This window comes from Aotus nancymaae, unplaced genomic scaffold (assembly GCF_030222135.1).
Source record: "Aotus nancymaae isolate 86718 unplaced genomic scaffold, 86718_ANA_hifiasm-v0.15.2.pri h1tg000030l, whole genome shotgun sequence".
In the NCBI taxonomy this organism is placed as follows: Eukaryota; Metazoa; Chordata; class Mammalia; order Primates; family Aotidae; genus Aotus; species Aotus nancymaae.
The window spans coordinates 22,264,595-22,288,736 of NW_026988443.1; the positions used below are offsets into that span (position 1 = coordinate 22,264,595).

At 44.0% G+C, this 24,142-nt stretch overlaps 1 protein-coding gene across 2 annotated transcripts in view; it reads left to right on the forward strand.

The window, feature by feature from the left end:
• Positions 1-24,142, forward strand: part of CTCF (CCCTC-binding factor) — a 75,378-nt gene that overhangs the window by 43,772 nt on the left and 7,464 nt on the right. For both annotated transcript variants that reach the window (XM_012468202.2, XM_064383189.1), the window contains exons 3-10: positions 62-851; positions 1,190-1,360; positions 6,606-6,739; positions 11,129-11,249; positions 11,865-12,014; positions 19,247-19,407; positions 20,454-20,636; positions 21,169-21,304. In XM_012468202.2, the coding sequence (XP_012323625.1) occupies positions 71-851; positions 1,190-1,360; positions 6,606-6,739; positions 11,129-11,249; positions 11,865-12,014; positions 19,247-19,407; positions 20,454-20,636; positions 21,169-21,304 (1,837 nt within the window). In that variant the 5' untranslated portion in view covers positions 62-70. The remainder of the gene's footprint in view (positions 1-61; positions 852-1,189; positions 1,361-6,605; positions 6,740-11,128; positions 11,250-11,864; positions 12,015-19,246; positions 19,408-20,453; positions 20,637-21,168; positions 21,305-24,142) is intronic.

Consider the following 24,142-nt stretch of genomic DNA (forward strand, 5'->3'; position numbering starts at 1 on the left):
GTATGTTTTTATTTAGACATGCTTTGCTTTACATAACAATCTGTGTTCTCCCTTAATAAAGGAAGGGGAAATGGAAGGTGAGGCGGTCGAAGCCATTGTGGAGGAATCCGAAACTTTTATTAAAGGAAAGGAGAGAAAGACTTACCAGAGACGCCGGGAAGGGGGCCAGGAAGAAGATGCCTGCCACCTACCCCAGAACCAGACGGATGGGGGTGAGGTGGTCCAGGATGTCAACAGCAGTGTACAGATGGTAATGATGGAACAGCTGGACCCCACCCTTCTTCAGATGAAGACTGAAGTAATGGAGGGTACAGTGGCTCCAGAAGCAGAGGCTGCTGTGGACGATACCCAAATTATAACTTTACAGGTTGTAAATATGGAGGAACAGCCCATAAACATAGGAGAGCTTCAGCTTGTTCAAGTACCTGTTCCTGTGACTGTACCTGTTGCTACTACTTCAGTAGAAGAACTCCAGGGGGCTTATGAGAATGAAGTGTCTAAAGAGGGCCTTTCAGAAAGTGAACCCATGATATGCCACACCTTACCCTTGCCTGAAGGTTTTCAGGTGGTTAAAGTGGGGGCCAATGGAGAAGTGGAAACACTAGAACAAGGGGAACTTCCACCCCAGGAAGATCCTAGTTGGCAAAAAGACCCAGACTATCAGCCACCAGCCAAAAAAACAAAGAAAACCAAAAAGAGCAAACTGCGTTACACAGAGGAGGGCAAAGATGTGGATGTGTCTGTCTATGATTTTGAGGAAGAACAGCAGGAGGGTCTGCTATCAGAGGTTAATGCAGAGAAAGTGGTTGGTAATATGAAGCCTCCAAAGCCAACAAAAATTAAAAAGAAAGGTAAAACAAGTTTATCATAGTGGTTTCATAAAACCATTTTGGGATAAGCACACAGCACAGTGCATATGCACATTGTTTTATATTAACCGTATTCATAAAAGGTTGTTATGTGGGTACCACTCTTTAAAACCAGTCTGAAAGAAGTTTTTTCCAGATTGAGTGCTCTTCTTTTAATCCTAAAGAAGAAGTAAATGTCTTAGTAACATGAGAATTATGACTTAATATGATTTATGTTGGTTTTGTTATTAAAAGCTAATAAAATACATTTGTAGAAATTTAAGGATTAATCTTAACTCTTTGAAACTCTGCAGCAAGTAAGTGTTTTATTTTGCATATAGGTGTAAAGAAGACATTCCAGTGTGAGCTTTGCAGTTACACGTGTCCACGGCGTTCAAATTTGGATCGTCACATGAAAAGCCACACTGATGAGAGACCACACAAGTGCCATCTCTGCGGCAGGGCATTCAGAACAGTCACCCTCCTGAGGAATCACCTTAACACACACACAGGTGCTGCTGGATGAGAATATTGGTGACTACAACAGCAAATGTTCAGACTTGGCTTTTTAGTATCATTCAAGCTGACTCTAGTGAGAATTTAAAGGAAGTTTTTATTATTTTTTATAATATCCTTTTTGTAATCTTGATTTTATTGTAAGCACTTGGACTTAGTTATTACAGACAAATGTAAAGAAAATTTAATGAAAAGTAACAACACCCTATTTCTTAAAAAATATCTCAAGCAATGTGAGGAAGAATATTAGAAATAGAAGTGACGGCCTGGCACGGTGGCTCACACCTGTAATCCCAGCACTTTGGGAGGCCGAGGCAGGTGGATCACCTGAGGAGTTTGAGACCAGCCGGGTGAAACCCTGTCTTTAAAAAAAAAAATTTAAAAAGAAATAGAAGTAACATCCTACCTTTATTTAAAAAAAAAAAAAAAAAAGCCAGGCACAGTGACTGATGCCTGTAATCCCAGCACTTTGAGAGGCTAAGGCAGGCAGATCACTTGAGACCAGAAGTTGGAGACCAGCCTGGCCAACATGGCAAAACCCCATCTGTCTACTAGAAACATAACGTTAGCCAGGTGTGGTGGCGGGTGCCTGTAATCCCAGCTACTCAGGAGGCTAAGGCAGGAGAATCATTTGAAACCCAGGAGGCAGGTATTGCAGTGAGCCAAGATTGCACCATTACACTCCAGCCTGGGTGACAGAGTGAGACTCCATCTCAAAAACAAAATAAAAAGACATTTTTTGTTTCTGGTTGTTTCACATCAAGGAAGATAAGTAATTTCAGAATGGGAAAACTTAAGGCATTATTCTGACAATTCACACATTTGTTTGAGCACCTTACATACTTCAGTGTTCAGGTATTCTGATACTAGCTTTATGGTGACTGTGGCTGGGTTCCAAGAGGTCTCTAAAGTGGAGGGACTCTGTGCACTAAACCTCTCTTTAAGCTCTTCTGGGCTGTTTATCTCAGTGTAGGCACTTGGCTACAAGTCTTCTCACATGGTTTTTCATGAAGAATAACTTTCTTCTATCCATATTCTCTACTTCATTTTATATGACAACTCCTGTTGTTGTTTTTTAGGCTTTTAAAAATTTCTAATGATGCTGGGCACTGTGGCACGTGCCTGTAGTCCCAGCTACTCGGGAGGCTGAGGTGGGAGGATTGCTTGAGCCCACAAGTTGTGGGCTGTAGTGCGCTATGCCGATTGGGTGTCCGCACTAAGTTCAGCATCAATATGGTGACCTCCCAGGAGCAAGGGACCACCAGGTTGCCTAAGGAGTGGTGAACCGGCCCAGGTCGGAAACAGAGCAGGTCAAAACTCCTGTGCTGATCAGTAGTGGGATCGCGCTTGTGAATAGCCACTGCATTCCAGCCTGGGCAACATATCGAGACCCTGTCTCTTTAAAAAGGAAAAAAATTTATAATGACAACTTTTGTTTTAGATTTGTTGTGCTGGTTGTCCAATGTCCGTGATCAAGTAGGTGTTAATCACCAACAGTATGCTGTACATGAGTGCATTCTTCACTAATGTAACTTAGTAACTTCTTAACTTCTCCCCAATTTCTACTCAGACACTTGATAATATGCTTTATTTGGTACTTTGAAGACACTAGGATGGGGCATATGACTAAAAGTAACTAGGTAATCCCAGCACTTTGGGAGGCCAGTGGGGGTGTATCACTTGAGGACAGGAGTTTGAGACCAGCCTGGCCAGAATGGCAAAACCTCCTCTCTACTAACAATACAAAAGTCAGCTGGGTGTGGTGGTGCACACCTGTAAACCCAGGTACTTGGGTGGTTAAGGCAGGAGAATCACTTGAATGCGGGAGGCAGAGGTTGCATTAAGCCAAGATCGTGCCACTGCACTCCAGCCTAGGTGGCAGAGCAAGACTCTGCCTTACAAAATAAATGAATAAATAAATAACTGGCCCTATAACAGGACTTCCCAAGATGGGTGTGCCATGATGTGTGTTTATTCTGTCTAATCTCCAGCTTTGAAAATAAGAGGTATAGTCTGTCTGGGTTACTCAGCAGATTTAGCAGGACCGATCCCTACCAACAAAACCCCAAGAGCAGATGCATGATACACCAAGAGTATAATTTTATGGTGAGAAGTACACCTTTTTATGTTCCAGATGCAGTTGTATTGCTTTCTAGGAGGCGCCTTTGCCACTCTTAAGATCCTGTATTGGCCGGACGTGGTGGCTCTTGTCTGTAATCCCAGCACTTTGAGAGGCTGAGGCGGGTGGATCACCTCAGGTCAGGAGTTCAAGACCATCCTGGCCAATGTGGCAAAACTCCGTCTCTACTAAAAATATAAGAATTAGCCGGGCGTGGTGGCACGTGCCTGTAGTCCTAGCTACTCAGGAGGCTGAAACGGGAATCACTTGAATCCAGGAGGCAGAAGTTGCGGTGAGTGGAGATCACACCACTGCACTCCAGCCTGTATGACAGAGCAAGATTCTGTTTCAAAAAAAAAAAAAATGCTGTAGCAATTGAAAGCTGACTTGGTAAAGATGGGCCTTGATGGCTGGGCATGGTGGCCTACAACTGTAATCTCTACACCTGGGGAGGCTGAGGTGGGCGGATCACTTGAGGTCAGGAGTTTGAAACCAGTCTGGCCAATATGGTGAAACCCCATCTCCACTAGAAATACAAAAATTAGCCAGGTGTGGTGGCATGTACCTGTAGTCCCAGCTACTTGGGAGGCTGAGGCAGGAGAATTGCTTCAACCTGAAAGGCAGAGATTGTAGGGAGCCAAAATCATGCCACTGCACTACAGCCTGGGTGACAGAGCAAGAGACTTCGTGTCAAAAAAGGAAAAGAAGAGGATAGGGCCTCGAGCGAAGGGATGTAGCTGGTCATGTAATACAGCCATGGAAATCCCTGCCCCATAGCAGTGACCGCTTCTTTGCTAATTGCCATGCTTATGTCTGTCAGGCAGGCCTCTTTCTCCCCTGGATAGTACTAGGCAAACACTGGCATTTATTTATTTATTTTTAAGAGGTGGAGTCTCACCATGTTGGCCAGGCTGGTCTCAAACTCCTGACCTGAGGTGATCCACTTGCCTCGGCCTCCCAAAGTGCCAGGATTACATGCGTGAGCCACTGTGCCCGGCCTAATTGTAATTTTTTTTGAGACAGAGTCTCACTCTGTTGCCAGGCTGGAGTGCAGTGGTGTGATCTCAGTTCACTGCAACCTCCGCCTCCTGGGTTCAAGTGATTCTCCTACCTTAGCCTCCTGAGTAGCTGGAATTACAGGCACCCACCACCACACCCAGGTAATTCTTATATTTTTAGTAGAGACAGGGTTTCACCATGTTGGCCAAGATGGTCTCAATCACTTGACCTCGTGATCCGACTGCCTTGGATCACCAGGAATTACAGGTGTGAGCCACTGTACCTGGCCACTGGCATTTATTTTTTAGCTTACTTTGTTCTAAAAGAAGACCAGGCATGGTGGCTCACACCTGTAATCCCAGCACTTTGGGAGGCCGAGGCAGGAGGATTGCTTGAGTCCAGGAGTTTGAAACAAGACTGGGCAACATGGCAAGACCCCATCTCTACAAAATATAAAAAAGCCAGGTGTGGTGTTACAAAACTGTAGTCTCAGCTACTGGAAAAGCTGAAGTAGAAGGATCACTTGAGTCTGGGAAATTGACACTGCAGTGTGCCTTGATCATATCACTGCACTCCAGCTGAGCAACAGAGGAAGACCCTGTCTCAAAAACAAAAAGAAAAGAAAACTGGATCCTACTTTTTATTCTCTTATTAAAATTATTTTACTTATCTGTATTACCAGACTATATACACTTTTCACAGGAAGAATTCTGTGCCTTACTGTGGATCCTTAGTGGTACTAAAGAAGCAAATTGAATGAACAAACGAACGTTTCTTGGAATTGCTTAGTTTTTATTGTACTCCAGTCATTCTTCCTCTCTCCAGCATTTTCTTCATTCTCAAAGAGAATCATTTCTGCAGATGGCTGGTTCCATTCATTACCTTGTGGCTCTTCCCAATTCTGTTCTCAAAGGCAGCCTTCCTTTGGTTTTAGTGTTTGGGACTACTTTGCTGTCACCCCTTACCTGCTGCCCACAATTACAGATGGTCAATAGTCTGTGAAACTAGCACTGCATTGCGCTGTCAGTTTTGCCTCTAAAATTACTTCAGAGAAAGACAACAAGAAATGTGGAGTGTATATTATTCATAAAAATGTTGAAATATTGGATGAATTGACATTCAGAATGATCACAGCATGTTAGACATAGATATTTCAAAATGATTTGTTTAAATCACATAAAAGGCAATACTATATAAAGCTTGTGATAAGCCTCTGAAATCCCTTATCATGACAGATAGGTACAGAAAACAAGCTATAAGCTTGTGTTTTATTTTAGAGACGGAGTTTCACTTTTGTTGCCCAGGCTGGAGTGCAATGGCACTATCTCAGCTCACCACAACCTGCACCTCCTGGGTTCAAGCGCTTCTGTCCCAGCCTCCTGAGTAGCTGGGATTACAGGCATGTGCCACCACACCCATCTCATTTTGTATTTTAGTGGAGACGGTGTTTCTCCATGTTGGTCAGACTGGTGTCCAACTCCCCACCTCAGGTGATCCATCTGCTTCAGCCTCCCAAAATGCTGGCATTATTGGGGTAAGCCACTGCACCCAGCCTGCTTGTTTTTTTAAAAGAAAATTTCAGAATATGGACAGCCCAGTGGCTCTATGTTTATAGTCACAAAACAGATCTGTTTTGCAAACGGATCTCATGTCAAATACTCATTAATTCTCTAACCTGTACTTGAAGGTTTTTTTTGTTGTTGCTGGTGTTGTTTTAAAAGTGGTGGGCTCTTGCTATGTTGCCCAGGCTGGTTTCAAACTCTTGGGTTCCCAGAGTTCTGGGATTACAGGCGTGAAGCCACCAAACCTAGTCTCTATTAACTTTTAATCCATAATGACCAGGATATTCACAAAATAGGAAGAAGAAGGTTTTTATATCCAAAGGCAGCAGATTCGGATGGGTAATTAAGAGAAACTAAATGTTTGGCATATGTTCTAATATCCTGGAGTTAGTATTATAAATTCATCAAGGGCCTCCCATAGCTTTTGGAGCTACTTTCAACTCAGTGCAGTTGATGGGATGACTAGGGTCCAGTCTCACAGCAATTCTGTGCCACACATTGTACTCTGTCATTAACTGTTCCCTTGATCTTGCTCTTCGTGTTATTCCATCTTTTCTTTAGGTACTCGTCCTCACAAGTGCCCAGACTGCGACATGGCCTTTGTGACCAGTGGAGAATTGGTTCGGCATCGTCGTTATAAACACACCCACGAGAAGCCATTCAAGTGTTCCATGTGTGATTACGCCAGTGTAGAAGTGAGTGTTGAGCTTTTTGTTGGTATCTCTCTTAGGCAGACCATGATTAATTTCAGTCCAAGGCTCTTAACTACCCAAACTGACTTAAGATGAGGTCGAAAAATGTTAGTAAATTCTTGACAGTCCCACACAACACCCTCCCCCAAAAAGCTATGATGAGTAGGAAAGACTTACCTGATAAAAAGAGTACCAGACTGGGTGCGGTGGCTCACACCTGTAATCCCAGCACTTTGGGAGGCCAAGGCAGGTGGATCACAAACTCAGGAGTTCAAGACCAGCCTGGCCAAGATGGTGAAACCCTGTCTTTACTAAAAATACAAAAAAATTATCCAGGCATGTTGGCAGGCACCTGTAATCCCAGCTACTCGGGAGGTTAGGGCAGAGAATTGCTTGAATCTGGGAGGTGGAGGTTGCAGTGAGCCAAGATCATGCCAGTGCACTCCAGCCTGGGCAACAGAGCAAGACTCCTTTCTAAAACAAAAAAAGGTACCAGTTTCTGGCCAGGTGTGGTGGCTCACACCTATAATCCCAGTACTTTGGGAGGCCAAAGTGGATAGATAACCTGAGGTTGGGAGTTAAAGACCAGCCTGACCAACATGGAGAAACCCTGTCTCTACTGAAAAATAGAAAATTGGCTAGGCATGGTGGCACATGCTTGTAATCCCAGCTACTCAGGAGGCTGAGGCAAGAGATTGCTTGAACCTGTGAGATGGAGGTTGCAGTGAGCCAAATCTTCGCCATTGCACTTCAGCCTGGGCAATAAGAGTGAAACTCTTGTCTCACAAAAAAAAAAAAAAAAAAAGTACCAGTTTCACATGTTAGTACAGGCAAATTCTACCAAACTTTGAAGAAACAACTGTACCCAGAGCATTTTTAAATGGTAGGTTTATCAATTTTATTATTTGAAACTACTCTGTTACCAAAACTGGGTAAGAAAACTACCAAAAAGGAAAGTTATTCTCAGAGAGAAGCAAAAATTCTAAATGAAATTATTAGCCAGTGAGCCAACCTAATTTAGTAATGTGTTCTAAAAAAAATAAGAGATATTGAATATATCTAAAACACAAGCATAGTTTATCATTAGGAAATTATTGATGTATATTACATTGAAGGTTTGAGGAAAAACCATACGATTATTTCTGTAGATGGGAGCTAAAATTCTGTAATCATTAATTACTGTTTAATGTCCTAGCAAGTTATGTGCAGGAGAAAACTTCTTTAATATGATATGTATAGATCGGGTGCAGTGGCTCACACTTGTAATCCTAGTACTTAGGAGGCTGAGGTGGGCAAATCACCTGAGGTCAGGAGTTCGAGACCAGCCTGGCCAACATGATGAAACCCCATCTCTACTAAAAATACAAAAATTAGCTGGGCATAGTGACGCGTGCCTGTAGTCTCAGTTACTCAGGAGGCTGAGGCAGGAGGATCACTTGAACTTGGGAGGTGTAGGTTGCATTGAGGCAAGAGCATGCCACTGCACTCCAGCTTGGGCAACCAGTGACACTCCGCCTCAAAAAAAAAAGATGCATATATACCAGAAATGTATAATAAACTCATCCTAATTAATTCTGAAACATTGAAAGTATTTCCATTAAAATCTGGACTATGACGAGATACTCATTCTTAATGTTACTGTTTTACTGTTTCAGCATTGTACTGGAAATCCTAGCTGATCGAATAAAGTAAGAAATGAATTATTAATGGAAAGATAAAACTGTCATTTCTTACAGAAAGATTTGCTTACAGTAGAGAAACTCTTAAGAGTATCAGAGCCAAAAAACTTCGAGCAATAAGAGTTCAGTTTGCTGGCTAGATACAAGATAAGCATACAGAAGTCAGTAACTATAGTAGTGATAGGAAGGTATGAAATGGTTCAAATTCAGCCTGGTGCAGTGGCTCATGCCTGTAATCCCCACACTTTGGGAGGCTTAGGCAGGTGGATCAAGAGGTCAGGAATTCGAGACCAGCTTGGCCAACATGGTGAAACCCCGTGTCTACTAAAAATGCAAAAATTAGCCAGGCATGCTGGTAGGTGCCTGTAATGCCAGCTACTCAGGAGGCTGAGGCAGGAGAATCACTTGAACCTGGGAGGTTGAGGTTGCAGTGAACTGAGCTCTCACCATTGCACTCCAGCCTGGGTGACAGAGCAAGAGTCTGTATCAAAAAAAAAAAAAAGAAATGGTTCAAATTCTAATAGCAGTGAAACAACTTAAGGATAAACTGAACAACCAAAAACAGTATCTATGAAATCTACGTGGAGAAAACCTCAGAAACTTTTCCAAAGGACGTGAATAAATGAAGAAGCATTACAAGTTGATTCTGACTTTCAGCTGGAAGAATAAATGTGACTAAGAAAAATTTGAAAATAGAATGAGGGGCTTATGCCATTGTATTTTGTGAAACTCTAGTAAATGAAGCCGTGTGATTTTGCAGCAGGAATAGATAGATAGCTCATTGGAACAGAGTAGGCTCTGGTGCATATAGAAGTTAACAGGTTATACACAGGGAAATTTTGAAGAAAGAGAACTAGTAGTGCTGTTAGGATAGTTAACAACTTATGTATGTGAAAACTTGGTGTGTAAAACTTATGAGTGTGGCTGGGTGTGGTGGCTCACGCCTGTCATCCCAGCACTTGGGGACACTGAAGCGGGTGGATCACCTGAGGTTAGGAATTCGAGACTAGCCTGGCTGAGTTGATGAAACCCCATATCTACTAAAAACACAAAAATTAGCCATGATGGTGGGCACATGTAGTCCTAGCTACGTGCGGGGCTGAGGCAGGAGAACTGCTTGAACCTGGGAGTCAGTGGTTGCAGTGAGCCAAGATGGTGCCACCATTGCACTCCAGCCTGGGCAACAGAGTGAGACTTTGTCTCAAAAAAAAAAAAAAGCCGGGTGCTGTGGCTCACACCTGTAATCCTAGCACTTTGGGAGGCTGAGGCAGGCAGATCACCTGAGGTCAGGAGTTCGAAACCAGCCTGACTAACACGGAGAAATCCTGTCTGTACTAAAAATACAAAGTTAGCTGGGCGTGGTGACGCGTGCCTGTAATCTCAGCTCCTCAGGAGGCTAAGGCAGGAGAATCGCTTGAACCCGGGAGGTAGAGGTTTCGGTGAGCCAAGATTGTGCCACCATTGCATTCCAGCCTGGGCAACAAGAGCAGAACTCTCAAAAAAAAAAAGAACAAAAACCTCTTATGAATACAGTTTTTTTCTTAAAATTTGAATACTCTTTAAATGTTTTGAAACAAACATGGAAACATTAGTGAATGTTCAAAGCACTTTTTGGGGTGGGAGTTTTGTGGGGGACAAGGTCTTTCTGTCACCCAGGCTGGAGTGTAGTGGCGTGATTACGGCTCACTGTAGCCTTAATCTCCCAGGATCGGGTGATCTTCCCACGTCGGCTGCCCCTCACATAGCTGGGACTACAAGCATGTGCCACCATGCCCATCTAATTTTTGTATTTTTTGTAGAGACAGTGTTTTGCCATGTTGCCCAAGCTGGTCTCGAACTTCTGACCTCAAGTGATCCACATGCCTTGGCCTGCCAAAGTGCTGGGATTACAGGTGCCCTCAAAGCATTTGGTAGAATCAAGTTTGAAAATCACTGTTTTAGTGTAAGGTATCTAGCAGGGGACTGACTGAAAGCATAGATAATGGTGAGGATGATAGATGAGAGGCCGCTCCAGCCTGGCTTATCTAGGAAATGCTAATGATAGGAAAAGAGGATGAGTGGAATTAAAACATGTACTCAACAACTCAGATTCAGGATTTGGAAAAAATTGATCTGTAAATAGGCATGGATTATTTTAAGTCTATGGAAAATTTTAAACATGTAGTAAAGAATGTAATATGTTCTCATGTGCCTACCACCCAGCTTAAACAGTTATTAGTAGTGATCATTTTTTTTTTTTTTTTTGAGACAGAATTTCCCTCTTCTTGACCAGGCTGGAGTGCAATGGCATGATCTTGGCTCACTGCAGCCTCCACCACCTGGCTTCAAGTGATTCTCTAGCCTCAGCCTCCTGAGTAGCTGGAATTTTGCCACCATGTCTGGCTAATTTTTGTATTTTTAGTAGAGATAGGGGTTTCACCACATTCGCCAGGCTGGTCTCAAACTCCTGACCTCAGATGATCTGCCCACCTTGGCCTCCCAGGTAATGACCAATCTTGACTCATCTACACCCGAATTCATTTCCACTTCTCTTAGATAACGATATGGATTCAAGAAGCAAAGCTTACAAATAACGAAGACGGAAGAAGATTATTTTTTAGACTTCCGTATTCTGTACTTCAGTGCCCCAAAACTAAGCTTTTGTGCCTAACCTACAGTGCCGTTACAGACTGTGTTAACAGAAGTGTAAAGTTTGGTTGCTTTCATGTTTCAGGTCAGCAAATTAAAACGTCATATTCGCTCTCATACTGGAGAGCGTCCATTTCAGTGCAGTTTGTGCAGTTATGCCAGCAGGGACACATACAAGCTGAAAAGGCACATGAGAACCCATTCAGGTAGGACTTCTCCTCTCCTTATTGTATTAATGAGCTGCTTTTCAGTGAATCCCATGGGATCCTGTGGACCACTGTGTGCCCCCCATTGTTTACGAGACTGGAAGACTGGCATGAAAGTAGTGTCGAATTGATGAATGCTTCTCTGGCATATCCTGTAAATCCATTGTTCTGAAAATACGTTAGAGAAATAGTACATTTTGTTTTGTTCAACTGGAATCTGCCTACAACATGAAAATAATACTTTTTAAGGGAGAAATGAAGTTAAAATGGACTTTAAAAATCTAGATAAGATTTCCTAACCCACCTTATTCAGTTTTCCTGAGTATTGTCTTTTACTAAAAAGAAAAAACTTGTGGGTTCTCCATTCAGTCTGCCCAAAAGCATTGCTGTAATTTGGAGGATTCTGGAGCAGAGCTGGGTAGAGCAGAGGTGGCCAGGGCCATCAGCAGTTCAGGACTTGGCCATATCTGAAGATAGTTGTGATCAGGGCACTGGGACTGAGCCTCAGCCTTCTTAAGACCTGTAGATTCTCTGTGGTGTAGCATATCTGCTACCTGAGTTACCCTCCCATTACAGTATTAATTTCATTTCATGTGTTCTGTATTGTCTTTAAAGGGGAAAAGCCTTATGAATGTTATATTTGTCATGCTCGATTTACCCAAAGTGGTACCATGAAGATGCACATTTTACAGAAGCACACAGAAAATGTGGCCAAATTTCACTGTCCCCACTGTGACACAGTCATAGCCCGAAAAAGTGATTTGGGTAAGTAGATTAACTAGTGACAAGTGAAAAAAAAGTTTTGAAGGATTTATATTTCAAAATATGAGGATCATAAATAACTTTACCTTCTGACTCTCACAAATATTACATATAGGAATGGCCTGTCAGTAAAGCCATTGCTTAGCTGCTCTTTTTTTCCTTCCTTCTTACCTGTTTTTCTTACTGCAGTCAGGCCACAAGATTCTGTCCTCAATAAAACTCATCTATAAATTAATGGGAGCTGTGATGGGAGGAATCAGAGTACACCTTTAATTAGTAGCCCTCCTTCCCCACGTAGGGAAGTAACATAGTGTGATTCAAACTCAGGTCAATCTATTTTATTTTATTTTTGAGAACATTTGTACTTTCTCTAAGTAATGAGTGTTTTATTGGTTTAGTGGTAACTGTATTTCTGTGCATAAACTAGAGTTTACATAGAGACAGTTTATTAATAACATTTAGTGTAACTCATACTGAAAGATAGTCACTTGGATTGCCTGCTGTGTTTTTCTTATTCAAAACAGAAATAATATTGTCTGTTGTACATTTATTAGTTACGTTGTTATAGTTTGCATATTTTATTTTACTTCATTTGTTCATTGATCTTCACAACAACTATATGAAGTAATGAAGGCTTATCTTACTCTGATTTTATAGGTGATAAGCCTAAGACTCAGAGAGCTGTCATTTTTTTTTTTTTTTAAAGACGAGGTTTTGGGTCGGGCGCGGTGGTTCACGCCTGTAATCCCAGCACTTTGGGAGGCCGAGGCGGGTGGATCACAAGGTCAAGAGATCGAGACCATCCAGGTCAACATGGTGAAACCCCATCTCTACTAAAAATACAAAAAATTAGCTGGGCATGGTGGCGCATGCCTGTAATCCCAGCTACTCAGGAGGCTGAGGCAGGAGAATTGCCTGAACCCAGGAGGCGGAGGTTGCGGTGAGCCGAGATCGCGCCATTGCACTCCAGCCTGGGTAACAAGAGTGAAACTCCATCTCAGAAAAAAAAAAAAAAAAAAGACGAGGTTTCACCATGTTGGTCAGACTGGTATTGAACTCCCGACCTCAGGTGATCCACCCACCTTGGCCTCCAAAGTGCTTGGATTACAAGCGTGAGCCACCACGTCCAGCCCTCAGAGAGCTGTCTTTACCAAAGCTTTGCAACACAGCTTCTGGGTGGCAAAATCAAGCTAAGTCCTCTCGAGTCCTCCCCAGCTGCTTCTTACACTAGGGTGTATACAAGTTACCCAGGCCATAGCAGCAGGCTGCCCAGCCCCAACATAAACATGGCCTGTCTTTGTGCAGTATTGGTTTTACTCAAAAGAGTTTTGAGGAAACTTTATGAAATTTAGCTGCTTTTTTTTTTACCCTGAGACGAGAGTCTCGCTCTGTGGCCAGGTTGGAGTGCAGTGGTGCAGTCTTGGCTCACTGCAACCTCCACCTCCTGGAGTCAAGCGATTTTCCTGCTTTAGCCTCCTGAGTAACTGGGATTACAGGCTCTTGCCGCCACGCCCAGCTAATTTTGTATTTTTAGTCAAAACGGGGTTTCACCATATTGACCGGGCTAGTCTCGAACTCCTGACCTCATGTGAGCCACCGTGCCCGGCCAATGTCACATATATTTTGAAGATGAAACCATGAGTTTGAAGTAAAGGACTTTGGGCTCTACATAAGACCCATGAGTCACACATTCGCTCTAGTCAGCTATTAGGAGCTTTGTGTTAGAAATTAAATATTTCCTGAGGCTCTGTCCTCAAAAAAAAGAAAGAATTTTACATTTGTGTGACATAGAAACTAAAATCTAACCCAGTGATGCCTCCCATGTAGTGTGTGTGAACCATCAGGCTACTACTGTCTGAATTAACCCATTTTTAAAAATTACTCACTGTGACCCAGATAAAACCTTGGGTGTTTTATATTCACATGATACTTCTTAGACTCTATATAATAAGCTCTTTATGAGGCACTTAATTGCGTACGAGCTATGAAATAATAGTTATTGGCCAGGTATGGTGGCTCATGCCTGTAATCTCAGCATTTTGGGAGGCCAAGGCAGGCGGATCATTTGAGGCCAGGAGTTCGAGACTAGAATGGCCAACATGGTGAAACCAAGTCTCTTCTAAAAATACAAAGGTTAGCCAGGCATGGTGGCACATGCCTTTAATCCCAGCTACTCAGGAGGCTGAGGCAGGAGAACCACTTGAACCCAGGAGGCATAGGTTACAGTGAGCCGAGCTTGTGCCACTGTACTTTAGCCTGGGCAACAGAACAAGACTCCGTCTAAAAAAAAAAAAAAAACGCTGGGTGCAGTGGCTCACGCCTGTAATTCCAGCACTTAAGGAGGTGGGTGGATCACTTGAGGTCAGGAGTTCAAGACCAGCCTGGCCAACATGGTAAAACCTCATCTTCTACTAAAGAAATACAAAAATAAGTTGGGCATGGTGGCAAGTGCCTGTAATCCCAACCACTATGGAGACGAGGCACAAGAATTGCTTGAAACTGGAAGGTGGAGGTTGCAGTGAGTGAGAGTGTGCCACTACACTTCAGTCTAGGCAGTGGAGCGAGGTTCTCAAACAGCCAGATGTGGTGGTACATGCCTGTAATCCCAGGAGAATCCCTTGAATCCTGGAGGCAGAGGTTGCAGTGAGCCGACATCTTGCCACTACACTCCAGCCTGGGTGACTGAGCACGAGACTCTGTCTCTAAAAAAAAAAAAAAAAAAAAGAAAGCTGGCCAGGCACAGTGGCTCACGTTTGTAATCCCAGCACTTTGGGAGGTGGAAGCGGGTAGATCACCTCACGTCAGGAGTTCAAGACCATCCCGGCCAACATGGTGAAACCCCATCTCTACTAAAAATACAAAAATTAGCTGGGCGTGGTGGCTTGCGCCTTTAATTCCAACTACTTGGGAGTCTGAGGCAGGAGAATCCCTTGAACCTGGGGGAGGAGGCGGAGGTTGCAGTGAGCTGAGATCATGCCACCGCACACCAGCCTGGGTGACAGAGTGAGATTCTGTCCCCCCCCCCCCCCAAAAAATAAAAGCCAATTCTAAAACAGTTTGCTTTTCCTCTTTTAAAGCAGGCCAGATTTCACACTAATAAACATGAGTAACAAATAAAAAATGAGAGCCATCCTCTCCCTTACCTCATATCTACTCCCAATAATTGGCTCTCTTTAAGTTTGGTGGGATATCACCTCAATTAATATAAGTTGTAGCATTGTAAATATATAAATTCATGATCCCAAATGTAGGGCCCTCACTGCTCCTGGCTATTCCAGCTGTTTGTTCTTGTCAGATGTGCTCCAGTTCTTCTTTATGAACGAGCGAGTTCATTCCACAATGTTTAGTGCTTCCTATATAGAGTTGGGCACTCTACTCTCACTTTTTTTTTTTTTTTTTTTTGAGACAGAGTTTCCCTCTTGTCGCCCAGGCTGGAGTGCAGTGGTGCAATCTTGGCTCACTGCAACCTCTGTCTCCCAGGTTCAAGTGATTCTCCTGCCTCAGCCTCTTGAGTAGCTGGAATTACAGGCAAACACTACCATGCCCGGCTAATTTTATTTTGTATTTTTTAGTAGAGATGGGGTTTCACCATGTCGGCCAGGCCAGTCTTGAACTTCAGACCTCAGATGATCCAATCACCTTGGCCTCCCACAGTGTTGGGATTACAGGCATGAGCCACCTGGCCCTTACTTTTTTTTTTTTGAGACCAAGTTTTGCGCTTATCACTCAGGCTGGAGTGCAGTGGTGCAATCTCAGGTCACTGCAACTCTTGCCTCCTGGGTTTAAGCTGTTCTTCTGCCTCAGCCCCCCGAGTAGCTGAGACTACTAGTCTCTACGAAAAATACAGCAATTAAATTATCCATGGTGGCTAATTTTTGTATTTTTAGTAGATGGGTTTTTATATTTTTAGAGATGAGGTTTCAGCACGTTGGCCAGGTTGCTCTCGAACTCCTGACCTCAGGTGGTCCACCATTGTTGGCCTCCCAAAGTGCTGGGATTACAGGTGTGAACCACCGCACCAGGCTCCCTGCGCTTACTTTCTCATAACCTCTAATTTTCCTTCCCTTTTCTCTCCCTCCTTTGTCTCAGTGAATGACTTCTCTTCCTACTTAAAAAATAAAGGCAAAAGATTGATACTCCTGTTATAAACCTGGTAATCTACTAGGATCCACATTTGTCTGTTTCCCTATGTGCTCCTAGAGAGTTGATGGTACTCTTCTTTTGTGTGTTCTGTCCCTTCACCTCTGTCCTGAACCCCACTCTCCTGTCCTCTTGGCAGTCTTTACACCATCATTACCTTTCACCTTCATCATCTCACTCCTTGGTCTTCCCTTTCAACTCTGAACATGTTTGTGCCTCTCCTATCTTTGGTGCAGTGGCTCACGCCTGTAATCCCAACACTTTGGGAGGCTGAGGCGGATGGATTGTCTGAGGTCAGGAGTCTGAGACCATCCTAGCCAATATGGTGAAACCCCATCTGTACTAAAAATACAAAAAACTAGCTGAGTGCAGTGGCATGCGCCTGTAGTACCAGACTCAGGAGGCTAAGGCAAGAGAATTGGAATCACTTGAACCCTGGAGTGGGAGGTTGCAATGAGCCAAGATCACACCACTGCATTCCAGCCTAGGCGACAGAGCAAGACTCCATCTCAAATAACTAACTATAACTAAATAAATAAAAATATAAAAGTGTTAGCTCTCTAGGTTTAACTCTTTTCTCTCCTTCCCAGCCAGCCTTCATGAAGTTACATCCCTCACAGTCTTCTCTTTTTTTTTCTTTTTTTCTTCTTTTTTTTTCTTTTTCTTATTTCCTCACAGTCTTCTCTTCCTCATCTTTCCCTCTTGTCTGGCTTATTCCCTATCACTGTGGTGTAGTGACTCTTGCTTAAGGTCATGAATGACCCCACACTCTGAATGTAGTGAAGACTCCTTTCCACTCTTCTTCCTAAGAGATGACTTGATCTCTTAGCAGTGTTCTTTATAGTTGACAGTGCCCTCTTCCTTTAAAACACTTTCTTCAGGCCATGCACAGTGGCTCATGCCTATAATCCCAGCACTTTGGGAGGCCAAGGCGGGCAGATCACTTGAGGTCAGGAGTTGGAGACCAGCCTGACCAACATGGAGAAATCTCGTCTACTAAACACAAAAAAATTAGCTGGGCGTGGTGGCACATGTCTGTAATCCCAGCTACTCAGGAGGCTGAGGCAGGACAATCGCTTCAGCCTGGGAATTGGAGGTTGCGGTGAGCTAAGATCGTGCCATTGCATTTCATCCTGGGCAATGAGAGTGATACTCCATCTCAAAAAAAAGAAAAAAAAAAAAAAACCACTTTCTTCCTTTGGCCTCTGTGACACTAAATCCTGTTAGTTTTCTTCTTCTTTCTCTTATTCCTTTCAACCTTTTCGTGTTTTAACCTTTTTTTGTCTCACTGGCCTTAACTCTAAGGTTTTATTTTGCTTTTTTTATTCGAGACAGTGTCTTGCTCTGTTGCCCAGGCTGGAGTTCAGTGGCACAATCTTGGCTTACTGCAACCTCGACTTCCCAGGCTCAGGCGATCCTCTCACTTCAGCCACTCTGGTAGCTGGGACCACAGGCACATGCCACAATGATCAGCTAATTTTTTTAAAAAAAGCTTTTGAATGTGGCCTGTTTGCACAGTTGCTTAAGGTGTAGGCCCTGCAACTGCCAGGTTTCTGGTTCAAAAAAAGCTTTTGATAGAGACAGGGTTTCATCATGTTGCCCAAGCTAGTCTCATACTCCTGGACTCAAGCAATTCCCCCACCTCAGCCTCCCAATGTGCTGGGATTACAGGTGTGAGCCAGCACTCTTGGCCCAGCTCTTAGACTTTTGTGTTTGTGTGTGCTCATGTGTGTTTAGACTTTTGTGTGTGCGTGTGCATTTTGTGTGAGAAACACATTTCGCTCTGTCACCCAAGCTGGAGTAGAGTGGTGTGATCTCGGCTCACTGTAACCTCCACCTCCCTGGTTCAAATGATTTTCCTGCCTCAGTTTCCCAAGTAGCTGGGACTATAGGTATATGCCACCACGCCCAGCTAATTTTTGTATTTTTTTAGTAGGGACGGGGTTTCACTATATGTTGGCCAGGCTAGTCTCAAAATTCCTGACCTCAGGCGATCCATCCACCTTGGCCTCCTGAAGTGCTGGGATTCTTTTTTTTTTTTTTTTTTGAGATGGAGTCTTTGTTGCCCAGGCTAGAGTGCAGTGCAGTAGCATAACCTTGGCTCACTGCAACCTCCACCTCCTGGGTTCAAGCCATTCTCTTGCCTCAGCCTCCTGAGTAGCTGAGATTACAGGTTTATAGGTGTACAACACCATGCCCGGCTAATTTTTGTATTTTTTAGTAGTGACAGGGTTTCATCATGTTGGCCAGGCTGGTCTTGAACTTCTTACCTCAGGTGATCTACCTGCCTCAGCGTCCCAAAGTGCTGGGATTACAGGCGTGAGCCACCGAGCCTGGCCAACCTCTTAGACTTCTTAAAGCATGACCCGTACTTTTTTTTTTTTTTTCATTTCTTTTTGCCCTAGTGATCTTGTCAGTTCCCATGGTCTCAGTCAGATTCTAACAACTCTTTGTGGCATTGGTGGTACAGTGATAAGTGTAGCTGCTTTCAAATCCTAACAACTTGTACATTTATATTCCTACTCCAGATCTTTCTTTTGAGTTAGACTTATGTAACCATGTGTCCTTTGCCATCCCACCCCTGCTTTGCCTCTGGCATTTCAAATTCAGCATGTCTAAAACTGAAGTTGTCTAAAACTTCTCTATTCTCTGTACCCCCCGGCCCCAAAAATAACACAAACAACTTGGTCTGTAGCCCTCTTCCACTATTCTTATCTCAGTAAATGACCCCAACACCTACCTGGTTTTCCAGGCCTGACACCTACTTTCTGCTTCACTCTTTTAGTAGGGTGAAGTGACTAAGTCACTAAGTCCTAAGTCACTAAGTCCTGTTGACTCAACTGCTTCCATCTCTCATCAGTTCTTCACCTTCCATCCACAGCCATTGCCATCACCCTTGTCCCAGCCACCATCTTCTCTCACCTATCCTGTTTGAACAATTTTAATTCTTCCTGCACCTGTTACTCTGCCTTTTCATTCATTTTCTGTATAGCACCCAGAGTAATATTAAGAATCAGAAGAAATGTATTAGTAACTTGTTTAAAATGCTTCTTTGTGTTTTCACATTACACTGGGCTTTTGTACTGTGCTTTCAGGTGTCCACTTGAGAAAGCAGCATTCCTATATTGAGCAAGGCAAGAAATGTCGTTACTGTGATGCTGTGTTTCATGAGCGCTACGCCCTCATCCAGCATCAGAAGTCACACAAGAATGAGAAGCGCTTTAAGTGCGACCAGTGTGATTATGCTTGTAGACAGGTAGGAACCTTCATTGAAAGTGGTTGGTGGTTCCTTGGTGTCTGGTGTTATCAGAGGGCATTTACATACCTAGTACAGTGACTGTTTTTAAATACAGTATTTTCAAACTGTGGATTACGAGGATTGTTACCAAAATCAAAGGTCATATTCCTGGTTAGTTGTATCATCCCGGTGTCCAGCTGATGTGTTAAGTTATAGCTTACCTCTTCCTTAAGCAGACTTATTTCTGAAAACTGTGGAAAGTAAGTCCAGGACTTGAGAGGGGACAAATCTCATCCAGGGACGTGACTCTTGGGAGGAAGACAGAGAAAGAGCTCAGCAGGAGTAAGCAGCTTTATCTGTGCTAGAATTGTGGTAGCAGTTCTGCACCCCACTAAAAATACCTTTATCAAGCTGGGTGCAGAGACTCACACCTGTAATCCTAGCACTTTGGGAGGCTGAGGTAGGCAACAGAGAGACCTCATCTCTACAAAAATTAAAAATGAGCTGGGGTCGGGCACAGTGGCTCACACCTGTAAACCCAGCACTTTGGGAAGCCAAGGGAGGCAGATCATTTGAGGCCAGGAGTTCGAGACCAGCTTGGACAACATGGTGAAACCCCATATCTACTAAAAAATAGAAAAATTAGCTGGGTGTGGTGGCAATTGCCTGTAATCCCAGCCCCTGGAGAGGCTGAGGCAGGAGAATTGCTTGAACCCGGGAGGCGGAGGTTTCAGTGAGCCAAGATTGTGCCACTGCACTCCGGCCTGGGCAACAGAGCAAGACTGTATCTCAAAAAAAAAAAAAAATGTTAGCTGGGCATGGTGGCCGATACCTATGGTCCCAGTTCAAAGCTTCAGTAAGCCGTGATCACACCACTGCTCTCCAGCCTGGGCAACAGAGTGAGACTCAGTCTCTAAATATACACCTTTATTATCTCAGCAAGCCGTGTTGAATCTAGATGTGGCTTGGGTGAGAAAGGCCTACTGGCCACATGGTTGCAGGTGGCAGCTAGGGCAGCAGCCCCATGAGCAGGCTCTGAGGCCTTTCCCCCAATGCCGTTTCAGGAGAGGCACATGATCATGCACAAGCGCACCCACACCGGGGAGAAGCCTTACGCCTGCAGCCACTGCGATAAGACCTTCCGCCAGAAGCAGCTTCTCGACATGCACTTCAAGCGCTATCACGACCCCAACTTTGTCCCTGCGGCCTTTGTGTGTTCTAAGTGTGGGAAAACATTTACACGTCGAGTAAGGGTCAAAACTTTACTTTTCCTATTACGATACTGAATATTGGATTCTTGGTCTTCCCCCGCAGAGCTAAGCAGTTTTTTTCACTGAGGTTATAAACAGAGATGCTGCATTGTTTGGAAACGGTTAGTCATCCCCATCTTGATGTTTCTATCCATGTGTGAACCCTTCCACTGATGGGGAACACAGTATAGATGGATTGTATAAAGAAATTTCCTTAGGTGGATTGAAACCTGCACCCCACCCTACCCCTAGCTAGCTGTAGTCTGTCCTAGATCTTCTCTTGGGGATGTGTTAGATCTTGACAGAACCAGGAGCTGGTCTGATCTTCCCCCATCTCTGTGTGCAGGCTGCTGAGCCTCCCCTGAGAGAACCCAGCCTTACCCATTTCCCCTGAGCAGAGACAGCATGTTCAGGATGCACTTAGCAGATAGTAGAACTTTTAGGCTTAATATGGATTTTATTAAAGTAACTTCCAATCTGATCTTAGCTTATTTAGTGGTGTGAAAGAGGATTTTGTTCTTTTTGTTAGAATACCATGGCAAGACATGCTGATAATTGTGCTGGCCCAGATGGTGTAGAGGGGGAAAATGGAGGAGAAACGAAAAAGAGTAAACGTGGAAGAAAAAGAAAGATGCGCTCTAAGAAAGAAGATTCCTCTGACAGCGGTAAGTGACTTGTTTCTTCATTTGCTTACTGTGGCAGGCTTTGGAGCCCAGTTTCCTGTGTATGCATGGATGGATATGCTGGGATGGAGAGGCGGGTACACACTCTTCCTTCCTTTAAACTTCTCATCTCTTAACATCTATTTACAACAGCAGTTAGTGTTTTTCTGGGGCACATTTTCTTTTTTCCTTATGGCATTCCAGTGCTTATTAATTCCTTACATGTAATGTTCAGTTAAAGTCAAAGCAAAATCAATATTTTTATTCAGTTTATTCAAATTTATGATACTCTAAGGCCAGCAGAGTTTCTTTTTCTATGTTCTTAACTTTTACATTTAGGAAGCTGGTCTAGATTTGAGCAGTGAATCTAATGGACGTGAAGAAGGTTGCTTAAGCATCTTCACTTATGGTTTGACTGCCTGTGTCAGCCTAGCCTTGAGAAGTGCTGATCAAGTCAGTGAAGGTCAGCCTTTCTCTTCCTACCTTAATCTCTGCATTTATAGTTTATAATCTTGCCTGTTTTCCTACCACGGGTACTCTTTGGAGTGCTTTTTGCCTCTCTAGTCCTGAAACCAAGGAAGGAGGTTATGCTTAAAAGTTCCAAGCCTCAGTTGGGCACGGTGGCTCACACCTGTAATCCCAGAACTTTGGGAGACCAAGATGGGCAGATCACTTGAGGTCAGGAGTTCAAGACCAGCCTGGGGAACATGGCAAACCTTGTATGGCAAATCTTGTCTCTACAAAATATTTGAAAATTAGCCAGGTGTGGTGGCACATGCCCATAGTCCCAGCTACTTGAGAGGCTGAGGTGAGAGAATCACCTGAGCCTGGGAAATTGAGACTGCAGTGAGCTGTGATTGCACCACTGCATTCTAGCCAGGGCACTGGAGTGAGACCCTGTCTGCCAAAAAAAAAAAAAAACGTGCCAAACCTCACAAGGAGGGTGGGAGAACAAGAGTCTGTGTAATTTAGAGGCCACATTTTTTACACAAACATGTTCAGTGTTAGAGTCTATAGTGTGGATACCTGGGCTCCTGGCATCCAGGTGGGAAGGCACCTCTATGACTAAAGACTTAAGGTTTTGATGGAAAAGGTGGTAGAGAGTTCGGTTTTAGGGAATGGATTTCCCAGAAACACCATTAAACTGGAGAGATTATAGATGGTGCCTGATATTTCTCGAGATTCTTCATTTTGTCTTTTGCATTGGTTGTTAGTAGAAATAGTGGGGAGGGGATGAGATTTTTTAAGAAAGAACATATTGGAGAACTTTAGTCACTTTATTGGGCTTTTTTGTGTTTTGTTTTGGTTTTGAGACGGAGTCTCCCTCTTGTTGCCCAGGCTGGAGTGCAGTGGCACGATCTCAGCTCACTACAGTCTCCACTTCCTGGGTTCAAGTAGTTCTCCTGCCTCAGCCTCCCAATAGCTAGAATTACAGGCAGTACCCCACCATACCTGGCTAATTTTTATAATTTTAATAGAGATGGAGTTTCACCATGTTGGCCAGGCTGGTCCCGAACCCCTGACCTCCAGTGATCCACCCACCTTGGCCTCCCAAAGTGCTGGGATTACAGGTGTGAGCCACCACGCCCAGCTGTTATTTTGAGACAGTGTCTCACTGTCACACAGGCTGGAGTGCAGTGGTGCGATCTCAGCCCACTGCAACCTAAACCTCCCAGGTTCAAGCAATTCTCCTGCCTCAGCCTCCTGAGTAGCTGGGATTACAGGCGTCTGTCACCACACCCAGCTAATTTTTGTATTTTTAGTAGAGATGGGGTTTCACTATGTTTTTCAGGTTGGTCTTGAACTCCTGACCTCATCATCCACCCACCACAGCCTCACAAAGTGCTGGGATTACAGGCGTGAGCCACAGTGCTTGGCATTGTTTTTTTGGTTTTTAAACAGAGACAGGGTCCCACTGTGTGGCCCAGGCTGGTCTCTTAACTCTTGGGCGCAGGTGACCCTTCTGCCGCAGCCTCCCACTGTGTTGGGATTACAGGCATGAACCACTGCACCCCTACTTTATGGGTTTTATTGTAAAACTTACTCATGAAAGCACTAAGCTGTTTATATTTGGATCTGTAACAAGGTCCCCCTTTTTTTCCCTTTTTTTAAAAGGAGTATCTGTTCTAAGTGGCATCTTCTTCGGTCACTGGGTGTTAAGTGTATGCCTTCTTTAAAATGTCAATTTGCAGCCAGTCATGGTGGCTCACACCTGTAACCCCAGCACTTTGGTAGGCCAAGGCAGGCAGATCACCTTAGCTCAGGAGTTCAAGACCAACCTGGGCAACATGGCAAAACCCTGTATCTACAAAAATTATCAGAGGGTTGTGGCCTTTGCCTGTGGTCCTAGCTACCTGGGAGGCTGAGGTGGGAGGATGGCTTGAGCCTGGGAGGTTGAGGCTTCAGTGAACTGAGATAGTGTCACTGCACTTCAGCCTGGGTGAGAGAGCAAGACCTTGTCTCAAAAAAAAAAAAAAATGGAAAAAGGGAAAATTATTGCAATGAACTGTTGGGGGTTTCATGTATGTTGGGAGACTCCAAGATATTACCAGTGATCAGATAATCTTGACCTTGGGGATCCCTGTAGTTGCTTTTAGTTGTAAAGCCTCCTGCTCCCAGACTCTGTCCTGTGCCCTGCTTCCTCCTGATACTGCCTGTTCACGTCTGTGGTTCATCTCCAGGAAGACCAGCTTCTTGCCCTAATTGTATGTAACCAGAAGCATCTTTAGTCTAAAGAGATTATTGGTAGCTTTTGATAGATTTCTACAGTTCTTCCTTCTGTCTGCTACTGGTTAGTAGAGCACGGTATTTGGTTCAAGGCTTTATACCTGGTGACTCTTT